General features: G+C 49.3%; 1 protein-coding gene across 12 annotated transcripts in view; it reads left to right on the plus strand.

Moving 5' to 3' along the window:
• The window catches only part of SERGEF (secretion regulating guanine nucleotide exchange factor), a 200,554-nt gene extending 176,264 nt beyond the window's left edge, over positions 1–24,290 (plus strand). For 4 of the 12 annotated variants that reach the window (XM_010977204.3, XM_064492531.1, XM_064492532.1 and 1 more), the window contains one exon: positions 23,928–24,290. In XM_010977204.3, coding sequence (XP_010975506.1) covers positions 23,928–24,271 — 344 coding nt within the window. In that variant the 3' untranslated portion in view covers positions 24,272–24,290. The other 8 variants (XR_010383391.1, XR_010383394.1, XR_010383392.1 and 5 more) reach the window with 8 other exon arrangements.
• Positions 24,291–24,562: the final 272 nt, after the last annotated feature.

The following is a 24,562-nucleotide window of genomic DNA, read 5'->3' on the forward strand; positions in this document are numbered from 1 at the left end:
CTCAGGTTTAAAAGTGATGAGACCCCATAGTAATTATGTAGACCCAAGTCCTAAATCCACATGCAGATCCCAGGAAGAATGGAAATCCTAAAGACTATGGTTTGCAAAAGCGAGTCTTCCTGCTTGAATGAGCAAACCTGTTCATACCCCTCATTCCTGTTGGCATTAACTGTCTCCCTACCGAGAAGGAGAATTCAGAGGAATCAGCAACACTATTTAGCCAGGATTTCTTTTCTCGACATTCTTTTGAGAAATTCTATTTCCTGTCGGCTCCGTGATGAAACTGATAAAGCATGGGCAAGTGACTTGACTCTCTCTAAGCCTCGTTTCCTCTTCTGTAAACAAACATCAGAACAGCAAAACCTACCTCTCAGGGTTATTTGGAGGATTAAATAAGGTAAGGTAGATGAGAATGCCCAACTTCGCATGTGTTAGGATTCTCCAAAGAAACAGAACCAGTAGGGCATGCTATATATATCATTTGTCTACCTGTCCACCTGTCTGTCTGTCTGTCCTTCTAGATTTATTTTAAAGAATTGTCTCACACTATTGTGGGGGCTGGCAAGTCTGAAATCCTTGGGGCAAGCCAGCAGCCTAGAGATTCAGGTAAGAGTTGATGTTTCAGTCTTGACTCCAAAGGCTGGAAACTCAGACAGGGTTGCTATATTGCAGCCTTGAGGCAGAATTCCTTCTTCTCCAGGATATTTCAGTCTTTGCTTTTAAGGCCTTCAACTGATTGGATGAGGCGCACTACAATCGATCATAACTGTTAATCACATCTTTAAAAATACCTTTACAGCAACATCTAGACTAGTGTTTAACCAAACAGCTGGTCACCAGGGGCTAGCCAAGGTGACACAGGATGAACCGTCACACCATGAAGGGTGAGGGGTCTCAACAAAGACATTTCCATCCCTCTCCCCTTCCTTCCCTCGCTCCCTTTCAAAGTCATTGCTGACATCTGAAGAGGCTTCACTCAGGGACATCTCTGGCATGTGGGCCTGGAAGCTGTTAGACTCTGAGAAGTGGAGCCCCTGTGTCTCCCCATCTCTCTCAGATCGGTTTCTGCTGATTTCACACCCCAGGAAATCAGTGTCCCTACTTCCTGAGTCCAGCCCTAGGGTAGCCCCAGTGGTTTTCCTCTGAAATCCACGTTCCAGCCGTGCCGCTTTTCCTCCGAAGCTGGTCCAAGTTGTTTCTGATCCGCTTCTGTAACGTGTGTGGTGCTGCTGTTTCTGAATTTAGATCAGAAGACCTGGACTCTGCCGCAGCAGGATGGTGTTAGCGGCCAGGATGACCTTTCTGGCATGGGTTAGTTAGCAGTGACCGAAAGACTGGAAGGAACGTCTTGGTGGAGGATTAAGAGTTAAAACTCCCTGCCTAGAACATTTCAGGTGGCGTTCTGCCTGGAAGTAGAGAGCTGGACTGTGCTCCGTTTCAGGGATTTATCCTCCACAGGTGATCCAAAATGCTTCGCATTTTAATGGAATATGGAATTGGTTTTGCCAAAGTTGAAGAATGCCTAGATGGGGTCTCTAAGGCAGCGTTAGTTAAGGAAAAGAGCTCTGGACCAAGAATTCACAAACCTGGACTCTGCCCGGCCACCATCTCTCCCTGTGATTGGGGGTAAGTCACTTCCTAAGCGTGGGCCTCATGCTGGAAACAACTCTGCACCTTGCTTTTGCACAGATACCACTTTACAGCTTTCGGAGCATCTTCACGATTCACCATCTCTGTTCCCCACACCAGCCTCATGAAGTAGGCAGGATATAGGTATGGAAATGGATTGTCCCATTTTGCAGACAGGGTTCAAAGAGGTTAAATGACTTGCCTACATTCACACAGATAGGAGGTGATAAAGCTAGTACTGAACCCAGGATCCTTAGTCTGGCTTGTTCTGGGGTCCTCTTTTGAATGTAGTGATGTCTGTGAAACTGTAAGGGAGGGAACACACTGGAGTTGGCAGAAAGCTAGTGGGGGGACCCCAGCGGGAAGAACAGTGGCATAGGAGAGGGGGTGACACCGCCTTCATGCCCTCAAACCACCAACGCTTTGAAGAGAAAAGGTATTTGAGTGGCTGCCATAAACTGAGGGAGGGCTGGTCTCTAGCTACTCAAAGTGTTTTCTCATGCTATTGATTCAATTCGGAAAACATTTATTGAGGCTTTCTTACAGACCAGGTTCTCTACTGGGGGCAGAATAAATAAGCACAAGTATAATGCAAAGCAGACTGTCTACTTCTATAAGGAGAAATATAATGAAAGTTTTATATTTGAAATGTAAACAGAGGGCTTTGGATTTACAGGGGAAGGTACATGCGATTAAGTCATCCTTGGGAGATGAAGGCAAATACAGCTGAGCCCTGAAGGATGAAGCAGGATTTGACCATCAGGAGACAGGAGGAAAGGGGTCTCTTCCCAGCTCTTCCTCCTTGCGCTCCTCCGTGCCGCAGCCACCACTGCTCTGGTGTGACAGGACGCCAGCTGCCACGACCTATTTGCTGTAGGACCTAGCCAGCCCCAGCCCTGGTGGAGCCTCTACCCTCGCTTGTCAGGTTTGATGCAGTGCCCTGAAGCATGTGCTACAAAGTGAGAGAGATTCTACCTGGCAGCTCTGGGAAGGTTTGCAGTGGGAGGGGAGGCATACAGGGCCCCTGGCAAGGGATGGCAGGTTGAAAGGAGGCACCTTTTCTAGTGATGATACCTCCTAACGGGCTGAGAGGCAGGAGCTATTGCTTTCCATGTGTGATTTTTAGACTGAGAATGTTTTGTGTCTTTATTTTAAAACTGGCTTCTCAGTCTCCTGTGCAGTTTTCTGTCAGCTCGTTGCCATGGAGAAGTCGGTTGGGGCTGAGAGCTCCGTCCCTCTCTGTGTCAGCATTTCTGGACCTGCCAGCTGCCTCCTGCCCCTTCTACAGATGGAGCAGCTACGGGACCCCACTTGGTGGTCAGACCCTTTCTCTGCAAGGCCTGGAGCTGCATCTCGACCCCCTTTGGGAGAGGAGTGTCTTTTATCTGTGCATCGACTCGGCACCTCTCCTTGAGTGCCTTCATGTGCCAGGCATCAGGCTGTGCTCTGCAAGTACAAAGGTGACGGTGGCTGGAGGCACACTCATCTTCAGGCAGGCCCCACCCGCATGTTGTCACACCATCCCTGTTCACCAGCCTCACTCTTACTTCAGAATTTAAAGGACTGGGTTTGTTTCTCTTCCAACCTTGATCACTGCTCATTTAGAATCTCCCTGGAAATTACCAACCAGTCTTTGCACTCCTCGATCTCATTTCTTCTCTGTGTCCCCAGCGCCCAGCACTGGCCTGGGGCAGAAAGGAGGCTTACCCAATAAGTGTCTGTCTAATGAAATCCTGTGACCCTGATGTATAGTGCAACCTGGTCAAATCCCTCTCCTTATCAAGATCTCAGTTTCCCTCTTTGAAAAATCCAGGAATTGGATTGGGTGATCTTGAAGGGCTCTTTTTGCTCTAAAAATCTGAAGACTCAGCTTTAAAAGAAAAATCTTCCCTCATCTGCTGCTGCCACCATCCCCAGTGCCCTGGGCTGGAGGCTGACCTCAGCATGAACCTTCCTGCCAGCCTCTGGAAGCTGCTTTCCCAGGAAGCTCTGGGCTAGAACACTGGCACTGGATGCAGAAATCTCTTTCAGATATAAAAGTCCCTTGGAAAGCACCATCTCTCTTCCCACCCCCAGTCCAGTGGCTGGGCTTGGCTTGCATCCCAGAACAGTAGAGAATTGCTGGAAGGAGAGATTTTTGCTTCTTCACCTTTCTTGCTTCTCCTTAGGACCTGTTGCCTTCAAGAGCCTTTGGCTACTGAGGATTCTATTTCCCAGGCTGCCTGCTATCCAGGGCCCTGCGCTAAGCGCTGAGAAGGATGCAGAGATACAGACATCGTCGTCCCCATAGGTAGTCTTACCATCCGCGACATGGACGGGTGAAGCAAAGCAGGGCTCTGAGGTTCACGGGAGGCTGTCCCCGGAATCTAGCCATAGCCCTTTTGTCTTGGGCAAGTTCTTCCCTTCTCCAGACCCATGTTTCCTCTTCCTGGGACAGCCGAAAGGATTGGGCCAGTGATCTCTAAGTTCCCTTCCTGCTCTGAAGGTTCCATTCTCAGAGCTCAGTGAAGGAGTGATTACTGTAGACTTTGTAGAGGAAGGAGGATTTGAGCAGAGCCTTGAAGGCTAGGCTAGGATTTGGCCTAGCCCCGGAGAGATGGGGGAGGAGGGTGCAGGAGCACAGGCAGACACTGTGGAGCACATGGTGAGGGCGGAGCAAGGCAGAGGCCCTCTTCACCAGAGCAGAGGGTCCGGGTGGATAGCGAGGAGCAAGAGCAATCCCTGAGGAGGCGGCTCTTGCCTTCCATCTGAGGGCCCTCGTCCCCAGGGCCTTGGGTACTGGTGGTACTGCAGAACAGAGAAGCAAACAAGGCAGGGTGAAACCAGGGCTCCCCTGCTCCTGGGGGCCCCAGTCTGGTGTAGAAGGACGCCACCAAGAAGACACAGGATCAAAGCCAGGAGAGGCCACCCGTCTCCAGGTCCTTTCCTGCTCACTCCAGTCAGCAGGTTCTCATTCAGCAGGACCAAGACTGAGCGTGAAAGGGTAGGCTTTCCTCGGGAGAGCTGCTCTTTGTGGTCTGTTCCTCTCCAGCGTTTTCCTGAACTCAGGGTAACAAGGATATTTCAACTGTGTCTTTGTGGTTAGATTCTAGAATCATCTACCAGACCCATGATTCAAAGAATTGCACATCCTAGACTGGGATGTGACCCCCATCCTCCCAGTCTTCTGGCTGCGGCTGTCTGACCCTCTCTCCCCCTGTACCCACAGCTTCGCTGATGCCAAGTCCTCATGGCCCTGCCTCCTTGTTTCTCTCCAGCCATCCCTCTTCTGCATCCTCCTGTCTCCAAACCTGGTCTCCCTAAAGTTCCTCCTCCACATTCAGTCTAAAGTGTTTAGAAAAGTGCTCAGCACACTGTAAGGGCTCCATAAATGTTATCTACGTGACGACAGTGATGGTGATGATCGTTATTATCCAGATTTTGCTTCTGAAGCAGAGCTCTGATTCTGCTACTCTCTTGCGCAGAAGCCTTAGTCAGGAACTTTGAGGATTATATTTCCTGAGCCATCAACAATTTTATGCCTTCTACTTATCATTTCAGATTGACTTCCCTCTACTACTGTTTACACTTCCTCTTCTTTCAGACTGAACCACCACTGTTAACTCTACAAGCTCCATCTACCGTCTCAACTAGACCTTTGTTCACACTGCACTTCCTACTGGGAATACCCTTCCTCCCCTCCCCTCTAACTTCCTTCTTCTGCTAGGAAGGCTCTGTTGATCCCCTAGTTTTGATGGCAGATGCCACAAATAGTCCATTCAATATCCCCGATGGCACCTATCACATAAAACTCTATAACTGTTTTATGAATTCCTGGAAAGACATGGCTCAGTCCCTATTTTTAAGCAAGCTAGAGTTTGCATTAGGGAAGCTCAGTCATTAAGGCCTGTCCAGCCAGGCCTCGATGCCTGTATATTTTCTAGAGGGTCTAGAAGTTCTCCGGTGCCTGTGGGCATGTATTCAGTTTGCCAGTTCCATGTGGTCATGATCCCTTTACGCAAAATACAAGCAAACTGGCTGGAGAGGGTAGAAACCCAGGGGAACCGTGTCAGCTGTGTAGTTAGCTCCTGCTAGGTTGGGGTAGAGAGCTGCCATCCAAGGTGCAGGGCCCTGTATGATCCTAGGAATGTCAGTATCCTCGAGGGCTCATTCGGGGTCCTCCAATGGGAGGGCAAGGATTCTGGCAGAAGAATCTTAAGGTAACTATCATCAGGCATCCAAATTCCCAGGGACTCCAGCCAAAGAACAACTTGGGGCACAGATAAAAGGTTCAGGCCCTTAGGTGGTGGGATGGCAGCAGAGTCTAGGCAGAGTGTCTGTATCCTGCCCAGCCAGCTGGAGTTTGACTCAGGCCTCTAGCCCCAGAAGCCCCCAGTTTAGGGCTCACTGGTTCTATGACTGGACATTCCTAGCAGGAGTTGGCAGGGAGGCCAACAGGGGGAAATGGGCTCCTTTTCTGGTCAGGATTGACTTGGAAGAAGGTGTAACCGCAGTTTGGAAACACCTTCTGGGCTTCAGTTCCCTTAGGCCAGGAAATCTAGGGGAGGCAGTGGCTGACAAGTCACTGGGCCCAGAGGTGAGTCCTGCCTCCTGGTTCACAATCTGGCTCACCAAGCCCTTGCCTCCATTTCAAACACAAGCCATGATCATGCCTCCCTCTGGGCTACCATTTGAAAAAGCCAATCTCAGGCTGCCACTTGCTGCCTGTAAATGGCGTGGAATTAGGCTAATCAGTGGCTCTTAATTCCCCAACAAATGTGGATGCTGTGCTAATTGCCAGGGTCCACGCCGGCAGATCCCTGGTTGGTGGCATCAAACAAGAGAAGTGGTAATTTGGGGGCTGGAGTCGGGGAGGGCCTGCTTTGCTGGCTGAGCCAGTTAAAAACCACATTACCCCTTGAGCGAGGCACAGTGCAGAGAGCCAGGGCCTGGCCTCCTTCTCAGCCAAGTTGCTGGGTGAGTGGCCCACAAGTGTGTTCGCAGGAGCTAAACCTCAACATCAGTGGAGCAGTTTTTGGTCCGTTAATGAGATTTTGTTGTTGTTGTTCCTCAAGGAAGATCCCACCAGCAGCCTGGCCTGGCACTGCCAGGGCAGCTCATTGGGGATAAAGCATCCCAAACCTTGGTCTGCCGTTACCATGGCAACATGGCATTTCCAGACTCTCCAGGCAACCTTACTGGCATCTGTTGCTGTGAAAGATTCAGATGGAGAAGTGCCACTGCTCTTTCTCCATTGGAGACCGAGCAAACTGTGAAGACGGGGAGCCATGTACCAAGGACCAGGATCTTAAAGGAAAGTGGTGATCCGTTGGTGTAAGCACTTCTTGATGAAATGGTATTAGAATGTCTGTTATAGTCTCTTGGGGAGAGCTACAGGACCAGAAGAGAACTCCTGGAGGAGAAAAATAAGGGGGGGTGGTGGAATATAGGAGTATAGGAGGGACCGTGTGACAAAGACCTCGCCAGGGATATAGCTGAAGTGTGGCGATAGCGTGGGCAGTTCAGTTTGATGGGAGAATGGACATTAGTGGCGGTGGGCAGGTGTTAGCTATGCCTCTCTGAAATCTGCTGGTTTGAGTCCTGTTTGACAAAAGCCCGACCCTCATTCCACCCAGATTATGTCCTCCCCTTTCCTCTCCTGAGGGGTGGGAGCTGATGTCCACACCTCACACCTCACTTCAGGTGGACATTTCTTCCTTTCTGTCTTGGTTCACAGTTGCTTGCAGTATCTTGTGTATCCACTAGAATCACTGAACCTCTGTGTTCCATGGGGGGAACCCAGACCCAGAGAGGAAGATGCTTGCCTAAGGTCACCAGCAATACAGAGGCCATAAAACAGAGTGGTTAGAACTTAGAATCTGTAGACAGACTGACCTTGGTTCAAGTCCTGGCTCCACCACTTAGTTTTCTAGTGACCTTAGCCTCGTCGTCTTTAGGGGTAAGATAGGAACCCTGAACCTCCCTACCCTAGTAGGGCATTATGGGTGTGAGATGAGGTCACAGAAGTAATACAGGAGTTCCTGTGTGTAATAAGAGCTCAGGAAATGTTGGTTATTAAGAGACTGGGAATTCCTTAAAAATGGGGACTGTCTTATTCATCTTTGCTCATTCCTCCGCTTTATACACAAGGCACGCAAATAGTACTCTCTCTGGAGTTGATATTAGGAGGATGTCTGCTGGCTGGATGAATGCACGAATGCTCAGAATGAAAAACTGTCCACATTGATGGGCTCTATGCTCCTGTTGAATGTTTTCAGCTTCTGTGCTGTTTGGTCTCCAGGACTGGAACCAGGCCAGGCCAAGAGTCTATCCTGGGTAGCTCAGCCCACACAGTAAAGTGACTTGCCCATTCAGGTCCCATACCCACCAGCCCTGTAGCCCAGGACTTATACTCCCTAGGGCTGTGCGTTTCCTAAATGACAGATGGAGTCGTTTCCTCTCGACCTTTGGGCACAATATAGGTACGAACGGTAACTAACGTATAGCTTTATAATATACAAGACGTTTCCATTTACTCTCACGTGAGCCTCGCCATAGCACTGGGATTGTCAGGTGTAATATCCCAGGTTGTGGGTGAAGACCCTGAGGCTTGGTAGCCAGGAGTGGCTGGTCCAAAAGCACACGGCAGGAAGGGCTGGAGGAGGGCCATGGTCCCATCTTCTGACCCCAGCTCTGATGGTCTTCCCACTGGATGCAGTCTCTCTGGGTCTGCAGTTCTTCCTGGGGTGTAATTCTGTCTAGTGGGGTGAGGACCACTGGGCTTGGGCTCAAATGCCTTGATTTGGGTCACAGTCCTGTCACCTCCGTGGGGCATCTCTGAAGCGAGCCACCTCTCTCCTAGACGTGCTCACCCCCTGATCTTCCTGCTTTGGGTCTATAGTGGGGCTGAGAGTGCTTTGGGAAAATATGAGATTGCCATTTAGTGACTGGGGAGAGAGAGGTTGTTTTCAGCAAATGAGGTCTCCCTCAGCTCAGCCAGGCTGCCGCCCCAGCAGGCCTAGATGTGCTGTGGAAAGACAGCCTGGGTGTATGGGAAGATTCACTCCATTGTCCTGAAACACCAAGTGTTAGAGCTGGACGGGCCCTTGGAGAGCAGTAAAGCTGATGCCTTCAGTTTATAGGTGTGGAAATGGAGGCCCTGCGAGAGGTGGTGACTCACCCGAGACCATGTGCTGAGTTAGTGGCCGTGCTGCAGCCTTGAGCAGCCAGGCATTTGACCTTGCTCTGGGTGCCTCATTTGAATTCATTTTAGAGCACCAGATTTTTTTTTTAAGTTTTTAAAGAATTGTGTATATCAGACTATTTTCAACAGTGTTAATTTTTAAATTTATTATAAAAGTAATATAATAATCATGGATGAAAATTTGGGTAATACAGAAATGTTCTATTTTGAAGATAACAAACTAAGTAATATTCATAAACCTCAGAAATAACCCTGTAGGCAAGTTGCTGTTTTTTAAATGGAGAGTTTTCGACCAGTGGTCCCCTACACCCTATAACGTGTTCTGCAAGTTTAGCTACAGAGAGTGACACTCCATAGAGGCCTCCAAGGACTTAATTTAGTTCTGCAGACTTCAGATAGTTAGATACACTGCTAACACTAGTTGGGGGCATCTGTAAAGTCTCTTCCAGGTAACAAACCACTTCTTCATAGGCGTTCTCATTTGATTATTTGATCGTTATAAGAATCCCATAAAGCAGAGTATTATTTTCCCAATGCAAGTGAGAAATTTGAGCCCCAGGGAGATTACGTAGTTTACTCAAAATTACACGTCTAAGAAGTAGTAGAGCTGCTGACTTCAAACTAATACTTGGCATAAAGAAAGCAGAAGGCACCTAATAAGTAATTGATGAATGAGTGAATGTTTGACTCCCCTTCTAGGGAAGGCACTTGAAATCATCTGGTCCAGTGGTTTTCAGGTTGTGCTCTGGGAAACCCTAGGATTCCATGGAGCCAGTTGAAGGCTGAATTGATGGGGTTCTGAGCCCCTCACCTCTGCTCCAACCAGAGTAGCTTCAGTGTTACCTCTTTTACCCACTGGGAGATTGAAAACAATTTAGCTAATCTAGCTCCTACACCAGTGGTTCTCAAACTGATGTGTATCACAACCTCCATGGGAGGTTCTGACAGTTGGTCTGAGGTGGGTGCCAGGACTCTGTTGAGAAGTGCAGGTAGTCATCAGAAATAGTGGCCTACTTCTTGGAGCTGAGGAAGGTAAGACCCAGGGAGAAGCAGGGAGTTCTACTTGGTCATACAGCCCCGTGGGAGCACAGGCCCCACGAGGAGTTGAATCCTCAGTACCTCATCTGCTGCCCTTCCCTCTGCACCACAACTGCAGCTGAGCCAGAAAACAAATGACACAGCAAAGAATAACAGAACGGTTTCCATAGCAATGCTTCATGGTTTGTGCTTGTCAGGACACTCAGACAAACACTCATCTGAACCCTCAGTTACAACTCGTGTGAAATCCTACCTACTTTTTCCATGCAAGGGGCCTAGGGCATGGGAGGAAGGAAGAGGGATGGATGGATGGCATCCTTTTTTTTTTTTTTGCCCCTATACTGGGGATTCTCCCAAATTTACCAACAACTGGTAGCAAGACAGAGCAGACCGAGGAGGGCTAGGAATGGACTCTGGGCAAGAAACACGGGGCCACCCCAGCATCGGATGAGGAGATGGGGACGGGTGCAGGTGCCAACTGGGCATGTATCATGTGATGGACTCTGTGCTGGGCATGCTACCTATTCATTCAACAAAAAAAAAAAAAAAGGAAAGGAAAGATGATTGTCCTTATTTACATATGACGAAACTGGAGCTCAGACTTAGACAATAAGTGACAGAGGCAAGATTAGCGCAAGCCTGTCAGGCTCCATCGCTGCTGAGCAACAGTTGCTTTGACTTTCTCTGGCCAGTGAGTGAGGCCTAGAGATAGTTACCACCCAGCTATCTCCTCCTCATATCAGGAAGGGGAGGGTGGGCCTACAGGCAGCTGGGTCCTCATTCAAAGAGCTGAGAGGACTCTGCAGGGACATGGTTAGTCCTCGAGCTGGAGGTGGACTCTGTCCAGTCTTTGGCTGTAATGTCTCCCTTCCCCACAAGAGTTCTGGTCCCCTTCAAACTACGGGTGTCTTTGGCAGGGGCCAACCCAACTGCCCCCTCCACACACACCCTCACCAAGTCCTTGGGATTGGTGGCATCTGTGGGTGGCCTGCCCGGCTCTCTGACTTGGCTTCGCCTCGAGGGAGTAAGCCCCTCCTGTGGCTCCTCAAACAGGTATCCACTGAGCACCTTCTATGACCCTGTACCTGCTCTCGGTGCTGGGGATGCAGCCATTGAACAAAACGACATTTTTGCTCTCTTGGCATTGTCCGGTCTAGTGAGGAGACAGACACATGAGTATGTGATGGGGTATGACGTGCTGGGAAGGAAAACAAAGCAGTGTAAGGGGATAGAAGGAGGGGGTTGAGTGGTCATTGAGAAGGTGACATTCAAACTAAGACTCAAATGAGAAATGGGAGGATATCTAGGGAGGAGCGTTCCAGGCAGAGGGAAGAGCCAGTGTGAAAGCCAACGCTGGAAGCACGACTGGCCAGTTGGAGGAATAGCCCAGAGGCCAGTGTGGCTGGAGAGGAGCGAGCGAGGACGAGAGTGGCAGCAGTGGGCATCAGGGAGGTAGCTGGGGACCAGAGCGTGTGGAACCTTATAGGCCAAGAACAAGACTTTGGATTTCCTTCTGAGCTAGGGTGCCATTGGAGGATTCGCACTCTGGAGACACATGCCTGGCTTCAGCCTTACAGCCTCCAGCCCTGTTGTCTGGGAGCGGAATCAGTCACCTGGGTTGGAGCCCACAGGAGGCTGAGTAGTCTCTGCTGGGCACATGAACAGTCACACAGGCAGGGAGCCCAGTGGGACTTGCCAGGCCTCCCTGGCTGCCGTTGTGTTTCTTAGGGCCAAGGCTAAAGGGCCTCTCGGAGCTGCCTACCCCCAGGCTCTCATTTCTGGGTGGGTTCACACTGCCGGGGGGTTAGAAGGCATCGCAAAGAGAGTCTGGAGGCAGGGCTGCAGCGTTCCCCACGCCAACACTGCATCCTCTGGGAATGCCGCTTCTCCCGTGGACACCCGCCCCAGGGAGGAGCACGGCGCCTGTGTATCCTGGCCCAGCAGCCAGGCCACCTATCAGACTGAGGGAAGAATGCCGCTTCCCACGGGACCAGTGGGAGAACACGGGCTGGTGGGTTATAATTAACCAAAATGGTAATTTTGTTTCAAATGTTATTTTTTTTATGAAGTAGGGACATTCATAAAGGAAACTGATATATTAGCCCATGTAGTGCGCATACACCCCAGTCATGCACTTCATTCAAGCAGCATAGAACGTACAATACCAAGAGTGAGCCCAAATGTACACCATGGACTTTGGGCCATAATGATGGGTCCCCGTAGGTTCATCCATGGTAACAAATGTACCGCTCAGGTGGGGGATGTGGGTAGTGGGGAGCCTGTGAGAGGGGAGGGGAAGGGAACTTTCTATACTTTCTGTTAAATTTTTCTAAGAACCTAAAACTGGTCTAAAAAATACCATTTTTTAAAAAGGGGAGGAAAAGCATTAATGCACATTAAAAGTATTAATCCCTTAGTTGTTTCCTATTTTGTACTGTAATTTTTTTTAATGGCATGAAGTTCAATAAAAGTTTACTATCTGGAAGAAAAAATAAGTTAAATAAGAGACAGACTTGATTCCCAAGGGGGTTTGATCCCGCTGAAAAAGTGGGGTGTAGCTTTTCTGGGGCACCCATCTCGCTGCGCTGTCACAGCAGGAGGAGCAATTTAGCACTTACGCTATATGGGAGCCTGCTTGCTATGTACCAGGTTGGGCACAGCGCGCAACCCAGAGCAGACACTCGGTACTTACTGAGTGACTGGAAAGCGTTGGGAGAATTCCTTCTCAGGTTTGTGTCATCCAGTGGCTCCTCAGTGAACTCTAGTGCCCTAATCTAATCTGCCTGTGGTTTCTTCTGGACCTGCAGCTGGGTTCCAGAACAGACCTTCTTGCTTTCACCACCATTATGGTCTAGCGCCCAGCCTCTCCTGCACACTGGTGGTTCCCAGACAGGCACAGGGAGAACAGCGTAGAAAGGCTCTACTGTGACCAGGCTCTGGGGACAGCCGCAGGCCAGCTGCTCTGGGCCCCAGAGTTACCTTGGGCCCCTGCCCCTCTGCTGGTACCCCTTAGAGATATTTGATGGAGACCACTTGGAAGTTCCGGCCAGGGTTAAACACCAGCACGCAAGCCAGCACCGGGGAGACATAGTATAGCAGCTCCTGCAGAAACAGTTAAGGGGGGGCTGTGGGCTGTGGGTTCAGCAAGAGTCTGCAGACTTGGACTTGGCTAATGTGACCTCAAGCTAAACTGACACAGGCAGCCTCAGGGACAAGGTGTGCACCTAGATAGAGCCCTCGGCCATCTCTGGGGACTGTACTTCTAGAGGGATGATGACAACTTGGAACCTACCAAGGGGAGGGGCCCGCACCGGCCGTGGGGACAGGCCACCAGGTCATACAGAGGAATGACGTATCCCCTGGAGTGCAGAAGTCTTAGAGGATAGGAGAGCTACGTGCAAACGCTTATAGGGATTATGCTCCAAAGGTGCCGTGCTGTGCCCTTACCGCTCCATCGCCAGAGCCAGACCCCTGCTGGCAGCACCGGACTCCACCTCAGGCCTCCTCATTCACAGGCTGCCCTCACACCAGGCCCCAGGGGTGCTCGTCTCCGGACCTCTCCCAGCCTCTGTTTCTTCATTTATAGAGTGTGGTCAGAATACCCCCTTCCCAGGGCTGTTGTTAAATGACATGGGTCACGCGGAGCCGTTAGCACGCTACGTGGCCATAGTAGGCCCTCGAGAGGGTGAGGTGCCTTTTCTGTTCCTTCTCCCAGTGCAGCCAGGAGGCCCAGAAAGCCAGCAGTTCTAACAGGGAACACAGAATTCAGAAAGACAGTCTGTGGGGAGGAGTTCAGTTGTTTATAAAACAGGCCAACACGTTTCCACCTCGTAAGTTCTAAATCCATCATCCCCAGCTCCCTCGATCTAAGAATAGTCACCCAGTGGAGCCTACGTGCCGCAGCACGCTCTCTCCGCAGGTGACCGAGGCCGCGCAGCCACAGCAGCCGCAGCACCGCCTCCTCCTGGGTTGAGGGTGGGGAGGGCTGGCCTCCACCTCTCCCGGCTCAGTTGTTTCTAAGCCTCTCTCAGACTCAGCTTTCTGTTCCTTCCACATCCTCACTGGGCTGTTCTAACTGTCAAATGCGGTGCCCGCAGTGATGCAGAGGGAGAGAGAGCAGTGGGAAGGCGTGTAGGTGGGGACCGTTGGCCTGATACTGCCCCACTTGGGGCCTCGGTTTCCTCTTACATAAAGGGAGAGAGATCAACGGAGAAAACGGAACAATCTTTTAAGCTCTGGGGCTCTGGAAGAGGTTCCAGGGTAGTCCCAGTCTTGCAGCCTGAGAATGAGACCTCTGAGGGCAAACCCATCCAATTCAGCCCATTTTTATTTATCATCTGAACCGAAACCATTCCTCTGTCGGGTACGAGGGAGCCAGCCTGAGGACTTGGGGGTGCATCCCCCTCCTCTGGTCTCCTACCTCCACCTTCCTTCCCTCTCTCTCATCCACATCCATACCCTTCCACACCACTGCACAGATTATCCAGGATCAGAGCTTTTGCTCTGTCCTGGACTCCGCCTGCTGGAGGAATGCCCTCGCCCACTGGGGCTCCTGCGCAGGCCGCCTGCTGCTCTGCAGGGCAGCCTTCCAGTCCTTACAGTGTTCTTCCTGATGCTGAGCTGCAACCCGCCTGCCTGAGGCACCTCCTCCCCATATCCGTGGGCTCTCTTTTGGCCTCTGGGAAAGAGCAAGACAGCTCTGTGCTTTTGCTCACCATTCATTCATTCGTGTCTTCATTCATCCACACAATAGTTATCAGCACTCATGTATGCCAAGCACTGTTCTCAAGTGCTGGGAAACAGCAGCAAACAGAGAGTCCCGCTCTCAAAGAGCTTGTGTTCTGATCAGGAGAGAGATGATAAATAAACGGTTTTTAAAATGTAAAGAAAAATAAAGCAGGTGAGGAGACAGAGATGGGGAGGGACGTCGATCACTTTCATGTAGAGTTGTCAGGGAAGGCCTCTCAGATAAGGTGACATTTGAACAAATACCTGACAACATGAGGGAGTGAACCTGTGGACGTCAGGGTCAAGAGCATTCCAGGTAGCAGGAACAGAAAATGCAAAGGCCCTGAGGCCAGTGCTGTTTGAGGAACAGTCAGGAAGTCAGTGTAGCTCTGGGGATGTCAACAAGGTAGAACGTGATAGGATGTGAGGTCAAGGAGGAAGCTGGAGACCAGCTGTTGTTTATCTGAGTCAGAGGAGAAGCCACTGAAGGATTCTAAGCAGAGCACTGCCATGTCAACTTAGTGCCAGGTTTTAATAGGATCACTCAGGCTCTGTGTAGAGAATAGACCATGGAGGGCAACAGAGGCAGCAGAGAGAGCAGTTAGGAAACACTTGTAGGAGTACTGGTGTGAGGGGATGGGCTGGTGAGAAGTAGTCCGATTCCAGCTGTATTTGAAACATTGCCTTCCTAAATCCCTCACCTTTTCTTACCTGGTGGATGGCCACAGCATCCTCTCTGGCCTCCTTGCTTTCAATCCTCATCCTCCCTCTTTTCCTCTCACCTCATCCTCAGTGCTGCCATGGATCCTTAGTTGGAAGGGACCCCAGGCCAGCCAGCTTCTACTTAGTCTTCCCTGAAGTATTTGGCCGCCATCCCAAAACATCTCCAGAGCAACACTATGGGCTAACAGCCCCACTTCCCGATTCTGGAATGGCTTCTTCCTGCTGCCTCAGATCCTGCCTCAAGGGCATCCTTGGCCCCGGAGAGTGATGGATGGACTAATTATTGAAAGAGTCCTGCACTGACAGTGCCTCTTTCCTCAGACTGGCCCAGTGGGGCCTTGGTCCTCACAGCCATTCTCTAGGCCATTCTGTTGTAGGAGCTGTCCCTATTCTGGGCAGTATGACCAGGAACAGAGACTCAGAGCTCTTTGTTCTGAGGCCAGCGGCTAGGAGGCAACTCTGGCCACAGATCAGGAAAAAAAGACAAGCAGCCAGGCACAGGACTCAAATTGATGGCACCAGATCTCAGCACTGTGTGTGTGTCTGTGTGTCTGTGTTTCTGTGGGTCTGTGTGTGTGCTCCTCCCCTGCTGCTCTCCAGACAGAGCAGGGGGCTCAGAAAGACTGTGGGCAGGGGAATGGCCCAGATGAATTCACTTCCATACAGTAGTTCTATCCTGAGTGCCTGTACCATGTGCTTGATGAACACGTTCTGCTCACACTACTCCACTCCCATCCCCAGCTCACCAACTGGTGAGACAGTTACAAATAGAAACACCTCTAGATCCAGGAGGAGTGTGGTATGTGCTCTTAGAGAGCTCTGGGTACCATTAGAGCTCAGAGTAAGTAAAATTAACAGCCTTCCAACAGCCCGGTAGGACCCAGCCCTACACCTAGCCACAGTTCACTTCTGCAGCAAACAGGGTGCCATCAGGATCAATGAAGGCAGCTCAGAGTGGGCAAATGTCAGTGGGTACCCTCTATTTAAGGCTGGTGAACTCTTATTCATCCTTAAAAACCCAGCTAAGACTTAACCTCTGTAACTTTCAGTGACACCCACCTCCTCTCCCCAACAGAGCATATTATCCTCTCCTCTATGCACTGTGCCTTAGAAATACTGTCATTTTAAAAATCATCATCCTGTATTATTGCTTTTTTAAATATATGAACACACAACAAAGAAAATCTCAATTGCCCTCCTCCCATTTCTCCCTCTCTTCCTCAGAGACTGTATGTTCTCAGTTTGGGATGTATTCTTCAGGATCTGTACATACAGAAATATATAGGGGCCTTACATAAATTGAATCATACTCTCTCTATATTGTTCTGCAACCTATTTTCTCTTAAAAATGTCTGAGATCTCTTCCCATGTCAGGCCATAAGCGTTAGCTCATCATTTTTAACAGCTGTATATTATTCAATAGTAGAGTCAAACTGTAGTTTCTTTAAACACTCCTCTGTTGATGGGTACTTGGGGTTCCCCCCAATCCTCTGCGATGACAAATAATGCTACAATAAACACCGTTGTGTGAGCCTCCTTGTGTACCCCTGTCTTCGGCCCCTGTCATCCTTGTTCCCCGTGGCTGTCTTCCCTAGTGGCCTGGGAGTCCCAGGGCAGAAACTGAATTCTGCTCGTCTAGGTCTTGTGTCCAGCACAGTGTCCACATGATGAAGTAAACAGGCTCATCTGGGCAAAATCATGACTGTGTCAAAGGCCTGGGTGAACTCAGGGAACAGCAGCAAGCCTGTGGGGCCAGAACAGGGGAAAGAGAGGTAACAAGAGGGACAGACTGTGGAGGCCTTACGACTCAGCTAAGAGGCCCGTCATAGGTGGTGGGGAGACAGAAAATTGTCCACGGGAGGACCTGGTCCCCGCTGTGATTCAGCCTGATTTCCCCCACCCAGGCCTGCTGCCTCTGCAGAGACTAGTTATTGTAATTGTCCAAGCAAGCGAAGGGAAGGACCTGGTCCTCTTCTTTCTGTCCAGAGGTTGCCACCTAGACCCAAAACACTTCAGGAGGCCTGAATTCCTTGCTCACAGCAGGACCTAAGGACCGTCCCACCAATTACTGCCCAGAGGGTGGGATGCCCATAAACTTGTGTGGCTGGACCCCCAGAAGTTTCTCCCAAATTTGCCTGGCTCCAGGGCCAGCTCCATCCACACTGACATTTACCACCTTCCCAAATCCAGAGCCTTCCTCTCCGAGAGGCGTACAAACCTTGCCCCTCCTCTCTCTCTCTTCCCAGTGCTGCAGAAGAGCAGCCCTGCCTGCTGCCCTAGTCCTTATGAGGCCTCTGACAGGCAGGAGGCAAGGTGAACCATTGGCTGCCTGGCTTTTGGCACCATCCCTCCCTCCTCTCCCCACCCCCACCAGATGCGGATGGGAGGGGGCAGGGCCCTCTGCAGCTGACTCAGCCTCAGCCCAGCGCTCATGAGGGCTGGGAATGTTTCTGCTCCTCTACACAAGCTACAGCTCTTCTCTTCTGTCACTGAGCTTGTCCCTACACAGGTGGGCCATGACTCTGTAACTTTCCTTAATTACCTGGGGAGCAGAGGTTTTGCTAGAGAGGGCGGTATATTAACAGAAGAGGTTCTGGGGTCCTGCTGCCTGGGTTTGAATTCAGCTCTGCTGCTTACTGGCTGTGTTACCTTGCACAGTTCATACCACCTCTCTGGTGTGTTAGATTGTACCTCACAGGCTTCTTGTGGGGATTCAGTGAATTCATATGTATAAAGTGCTTATCACCAGGCCTGGCATACATGAAGTATTCTGTGATTTTATTGCCATTTTGGAGCTAGTGAAGGAACCCAAGACTCAGGAGTCTTGAATTCTAGTCCTGACTAGAATGGCCACGTGACCATGGCCAAGTTATTTTAACCCCCTGAGCCTAGTTACCTTATCTGTAAAATGGAGGTAGTACACCTCAGAAGATTGCTGTGGGAATTAAGGTAACATTTACATGAAACTGAAAAGCACCATCCCTAGGTTGTAGCCCTCATTTTCATGGTCAGAGATGGCAGCTAGAGCTCCAGCCATCACATCCACGTTCCCAGTGACAGGACAGAGGAAGGGACAAAGAAGAAGGAGCAAAGGGCACATGCCATCTGTCTTTGAAGGAAGGGTCCTGTAAGCTGCTGCAGAACATTTCAGCTTGCATCTCATCGGCCATGCCTAGCTGTAAGAGAGGTTGGGACATGTAGTCTTCATTCTGTGGCTCAGGGACAACCAAGAGGCTCTGTCACACGTGCTCGGGCATTTGCCCCTCCTAGGCAAGACCCTTCAGCAGAAATGCCACCCCCTTCCTATCATCGGGCTGCAGTCCCAGCACCATAAGGCCCTGGGAGGACCCAGGTTGCCAAGACGCTCAGGCAGGTGCCACAAGACCCGAACAGATTTGAGTAGTGTCTAGCCTGTGCCAGGGACCCTACCAGTCCCGAGGCTCCGCTGCCTGCAGGGCCTTTAGGCTGACGCAAGTGTGGGGGCCATAAGCTTCGTCACTTGTCACAGCCTGTATCAACTCCACCAGCCCCGCGAGTAGGGCCTGAACTCTTAGGAGGCTTGGGAATCCTGTAACTGGGAGCTCTCCACCCCAGGCTCAGCCGTGTGCCCCTAGGCCATTAAAGCAGATCTGGATCAATCAGGTGGGATTTCAGTGTCCTCCAGAACCTGGTGAGTGCCAGGCACACGGCAGAGAGTCCTCTGTAATGCCAGGAATCATCCTGCACTTACCTGTTTGGAAAACTGGGTGTCCCGTGTTCCAGTTAGCTCAGGGAGAAGCTTTTCACGGGCCGTCCCCCTTCTTCTCACCTCTACAGCCATCATAGACCCCATCTTTCACTTTCTGAGTTCAGCAGCCTGGGTTTTTTCTATAGGAAGTTTGTTTAGAGTGTTCAGGAACCCCTGACTTCTTTTCATTCCACCCTCAGCTTTCTCATCTGCTGGGAAGATTTGCCAGCAGCATGGCCTTCCTTGCCCACCTATGGGCCAGATCTTACGCATGGCCTGTTTCCTGCAGCCTTGCAAGCTAAGAATGATTTTTAGAAGTTTATAATAAAAAATAAGAGTATGTAGCAGAGACCAAAAGCGACCATCAAACCTAAAATATTTACTGTCTGTGTTTATAGAATAAATTTGGCAAGCCCTGGTGTATAATATGCAGGGTTTAGTGCAGATTCTGGAGCCACACTGCTAGTTTCATCGTCTATGAAATGACAGTAGTCTTAAAACATGGCTGCCTCTCAGGGTGGTTGGAATTAAATGAGATAAAGACTCTAAAGCACCTAACTTCAAGTCAGCATCTTTGGAAGTATCGGGGGAAGCTATTTCTGAGCCTTTGCCAGGCTTCTCGACCCAGTGGGCATGAGAGGCCTGGCACAGGGCCTCTGGCTACCCCCGCCCCGAGTGTGGCTTCCTCAGAGCGTGTTTCCTATGGCAGGAGGAGAGGGCCCTGCCAGCTGCCTGTTGTGCCGCATCCCGCTGGTAGGTCAGCGCTGCCTTCCTCCCACCCCAATTCCTGCTGACCGTCAGCTGGTGCCGCTCACCAGGGCCGGGCGCAAAGCCCACGCCAGGTGCCGAGCCAGGCCCGCAGGTACCCGGCCGGTTCCACTCTCCACCTCGAGCCTCAGACCAGCCTGGCTGAAGCTCCAGCTTGACTGCAGGACCTGCGGCCCGGGCATCATCCTCTCTGTGTGCATTTCCTCACTCGTGGGCCAAACAGGCAGACATCTGTGTTTCCCCAACCCAAGCTTTTGGCTAATGGTTGCCTCCCTACTAGGGAAAAGGAAAGGGAAGGGTAATCCCAGGCCAGCTAGCCTCCCTCTGTGCACGAGTGGTCTGCAAAACAGACTTGCAGGAGATAATGAGTGAAATGTAAAAATTTTACAAACCTCTCAGAGCATTGAAAAAAAGTCAGAAAGAATGTTTTCTGCTCTGGATAGGGAAAGGCTTTCAGTTCTCACAGGCAATGGGGGAAATAAGACAAAAGATCAAGACATTTCAGTACACAGAATCATAAAACTTATGTTTTACATCAAAAGACCCAAAACAAAATTTTAAATCAAACTGAGAAAAAATATTTATGCCAGATATGGCAGAGAACTAATATTCTTAAAGTAAACAATCTTTAAAACAAGGCTCTTGAGAACAACAACAAAAGCAAATGTTTACATAGTACAGCAGTGCCCTCTTATCCGCGGTTTCCCTTTCTGTGGTTCAGTTACCCGCTGTCAACTGCAGTTCGACAATATTGAATGGAAAATTCCAGGAATAAACAATTAATCAGTTTTAAGTAAATCAGCCCTTCTTCCAGGCTATCCATGCTACATGCCCATTAGTGCAGGAAAAAACAGTATATGTAAGGTTTGGTACTTTCAGTGGTGTCAGGCATCCATTGGAGGTCTTAGAAAGTGTCCCTTGCGTGTAAGTGTTGACTACTATACTGTATGTTTTATACCTACTTACTCATTTAATCCTTGTAAATGAGTAAGTATGTATAAACTATACAATAAAGGTATTATTATCCCCATTTAACAAATGAGGGAACTGAGACACAGAGAGGCTAAGTAACTTTCCCAGGGTCACTCAGCTTATAAATGGAGGAGCTAGGATTTAAACCCAGGCCATCTGTCTCTTGAGTCTGAGCATCTAAACTCTTCTGTACTAAACAGGAAAAAGATATAAAGCAGACAATACACAAAAGAGGAAATATAAATACCTGAGAAAATTAAGAATTATTTTTCAGTGTCATTGGTAATCAGAAAAGTGTAAGTAAAAATGATGAGATACCATTTTTGTCTTCAATTAGAAAAGTTTTTTTTTAGAAAATATTTTTAAATATTAGAATAACTAATAAATGCTGGCAATGCTGGAATGAGACGAAGACTCCCACAGATTGCTGTAGTTATATTCAAGTGGCCTTTCTGAAAGTTATTCTGGCAGTGCTCAAAACATTACTCAGGAATCTCAAAAATGTCCGTACATTTGACCAGGAATTCCCATTCTAAGAATCTAATTTATGAAAATAATTAGAGATCTAGACAAAGCTTCATGCACAAAGATGTTCGTAGAAATGTTATACAAAATAATGAAAAGTAGAAGCCACCTATGTATCTGATCATAGGATGCAGGTTAAAGAAACTGTTCAATCTCCAGCATGGGTCATTAGGCAGTCATTCTAAATAAATCCGTGTAACAAAAGACACCAGAAACAAAGTGAAGAGACACTGCAGACTTCTGGGAGAAGACACGTGCAATGCTGTAACAAAAAATTATGTAAACAAAAGAATACACAAAGAACACTTACAAATCAGAAAAAGGCAAACAACCAAAGAACAAAACAGGCCAAGAATGTAAACATGCAATTTGTAGAAGCAGCAACTTAGGGCTAGTAACATAAAGTGATGCTCCATCTCACTAGTAGTCAAGAAAAGGCAAATTAATTACAGGTACTTAATCAAAGTAGCAAGAGTCTAAAGGGAAAGGTAGAGGGAGACAAATTCATATCCATTGCTGAGGGGACTGTAAGTGATGGGACTGCAGCCACTGTGGAGAGCGGTTTGACCACACCTAGTAAATGTAAACTTGTGATTCCATTACACTCAGACTTCTAGGGAATCAACCTGCACAAATGCCAGTTTGTACAAGAAGTGTTCCAGGATATTCACTGCAGTGCTATTTATAGCAGCAACAATATTAATAGTATTGTTACATAATATTATGGTATATCATATTGTAATAAAATAGCAACAATTATCATCATTAAAGAGCTGACCATCAGAAGGGAAACAGATGAGTAAAATCTCATTTATGCATAATAGGATACTATGCACAGTTAAAATAAATGAACTAAATCTGTGACAGCTTGGCTAACTTTCAAAAACGATGGTATAAAGAGCTAGTCACAAAAAAGATACATATTTGAATGACACTGCTTATGTGAATCTTTGAAACAAATTAAAAATATTCTGTAGTATTTAAGGACACATCTAAAACAAGCTTGCAAATAATGCACACCAACTTCAAATAGTGGTTCCTTCCAGGAAGGAGGGAATGCATGGAGGGCCAAGGATGGGAAGTGGGTGTCTTTATGATTGATTTTTTTTTTTTAGGTTGAAGCAAATAACTAACGGTTTAAATCTGGATGGGGATATGTGTCTTTCTGTTAAATTATTTTTTGTACTTTTCTGCATACTGAGCTATTTCAAAATTTCAAACAAATTATTTTTAACTTACTTCTTGAACAATTCATACTTCTATGGAGAAAGGCTTGTGAAATAATATTAAGACATCAAAGCAAGACAATATGTACACAAATATTTACAAGTTTCACAAATTAAAGGTTTGAAAGAAATATCTAAAATATCCATATCAGTGGGCAAGATTCTGGAAGCCTACTTTTCTTTACACCCATTCACATTTTTCATTTTTTTCCTTTTTTGCCACGAAGAGGTGTTACTTTTATATCAAAAAAAAATTTTTTTTAAACAACCACAGAAAAATGTGAGTTTAATTAGGCCCCAGAAAAGGGTCTAAACCCCAGCAAGAGGTGCTGTGATGGGGTGAGAGCATCACGGACTGTCAGAGAGACCTGTGCTCGAATGCTGGTTGGAGACTGGCTGTGTGACTCTGAGTTCTTCAGTCTTTGCTCTAGTCAGCAAACCTTACTGAGCACCAGCAGTGTGGCAGGCACCGGGCTAGAGATGCGGCAGTGAACAGAACACACACATCCCTTCCCTCACTGTAGGGCAGACCATCTAGCGAGGAGGGGACGGCAAACACATCACCACCCAGACAGTCTGTCCGCCGCCCATGGGGAAAGTACAAAGGCAATGACAAGAATCCAGGTTGACTGGGAGCCGGGGGATCTGGCCTCTGAGCATCATTTAAACAGAATCTGAAGAATGAGGAGGTGTGGAGCCAGGTAAAGCCAGGACAAGGAGAGAAAGGCCAGCCCCACAGGGCATATTTAAGGAACTGAAAGAAGGCAGGGTTCTGAAATGCAGTGGGGCATGGTGAGGGTTGTGCAAGGGGAGCCCAGCAGGATAGTCTGGAGCCAGATCTCTCAGGGCCTCAAAGGCCAAGGAAAGGCCTCTAGGGGCGGTGGAGCGTCACTGAAGGGTTGAAGCAAGGGAGTGACCTGGTAGATTTGCAATTGTCAGGGATTATCTTGATGCTGTTTGATGATCAGAGTGGACAGTGAGCAGCCCAGTTAGTCAGTTGGCTACTGGCGTGGCCAAGCTGAGAGAAAATGGAGTTGGGATCAGGGTGACAGGGTGATGGAGAGGTGTGGTAGGATTTGAGAGATTTTCGGGGGGCAGAACTGACAGGTCTAGGATTGTGTGTGTGTGTGTGTGTGTGTGACAGAGAGACATGGGGAGTATTGGGGGTGACAGTCAGGGAAGGGCCAGGGGCAAAGCCAGGCTCGTGGCAGGAACAGCTGTGGGTCTGTGGGAGTGAACAAGAGAAGACTCGGGTCGGGGGAAAGGAGGAAGCATGGGTGGTAAGCGGGCCCCCATGTGTGGCTGAGCTTTGGTTTCTTTATGTGTAAACTGGGGTTTCTGATAATCTGCGCCCCCAGGGAGAGCATTTCAGCCCTGTCATGCAGAACCTCTCCTCTTTCCTTCACAGGTGGGGTGTGTCACTCTTGGGGCTGGAATGAGCACGGCATGTGCGGGGACGGCACCGAAGCCAATGTCTGGGCCCCGCAGCCCATGCAGGCTCTGCGATCATTGTCCGGACTCCGCGTGGGCTGTGGGGCTGGCCACTCCCTGGCCCTCTGCCAGCCGCCAGCCCTCCCTGTCCTGGGCCAGCGCCCCATGGTCACTGATCCTTCCCTGGATGCCACCAAGGAAGCCAGTTCTCAAGAAGCCATGGACAAAGAGAGAAACCAGAAGGAAAGACACCCAGAAACTTCTGCTCAAAGCCAATCTAACAGGTTCAGAAATGGGGGGCTTGTGACAGAGACCCTTTAATAAAGCGCCTTTACCCACCGAAGTGTTCCCAGAGAAGTGCTTTGTCAGGTTGCAGGGCTGGCCTGAGAAGGGCTCAGGAGGCCCCATGGCTGAGCTGACCAGACTGGTTCAATGCGGAGCATCTGGGCTCAAGGAGGCACACATCCTTTCTGCCCAGCACAGGAGAATGAGGGTGAAGTCCTCGCCAAAGGACAGGGGAGGTGGCAGGAAGGCAGCAGCCTGTCTCTATCTGGTAGGGACAGGAAGCCCAGCTCTACCCACAATGGTTGTTCGGTCCAGCAGCCTTCAATT

This window comes from Camelus dromedarius, chromosome 12 (assembly GCF_036321535.1).
Source record: "Camelus dromedarius isolate mCamDro1 chromosome 12, mCamDro1.pat, whole genome shotgun sequence".
Classification (NCBI taxonomy): Eukaryota; Metazoa; Chordata; class Mammalia; order Artiodactyla; family Camelidae; genus Camelus; species Camelus dromedarius.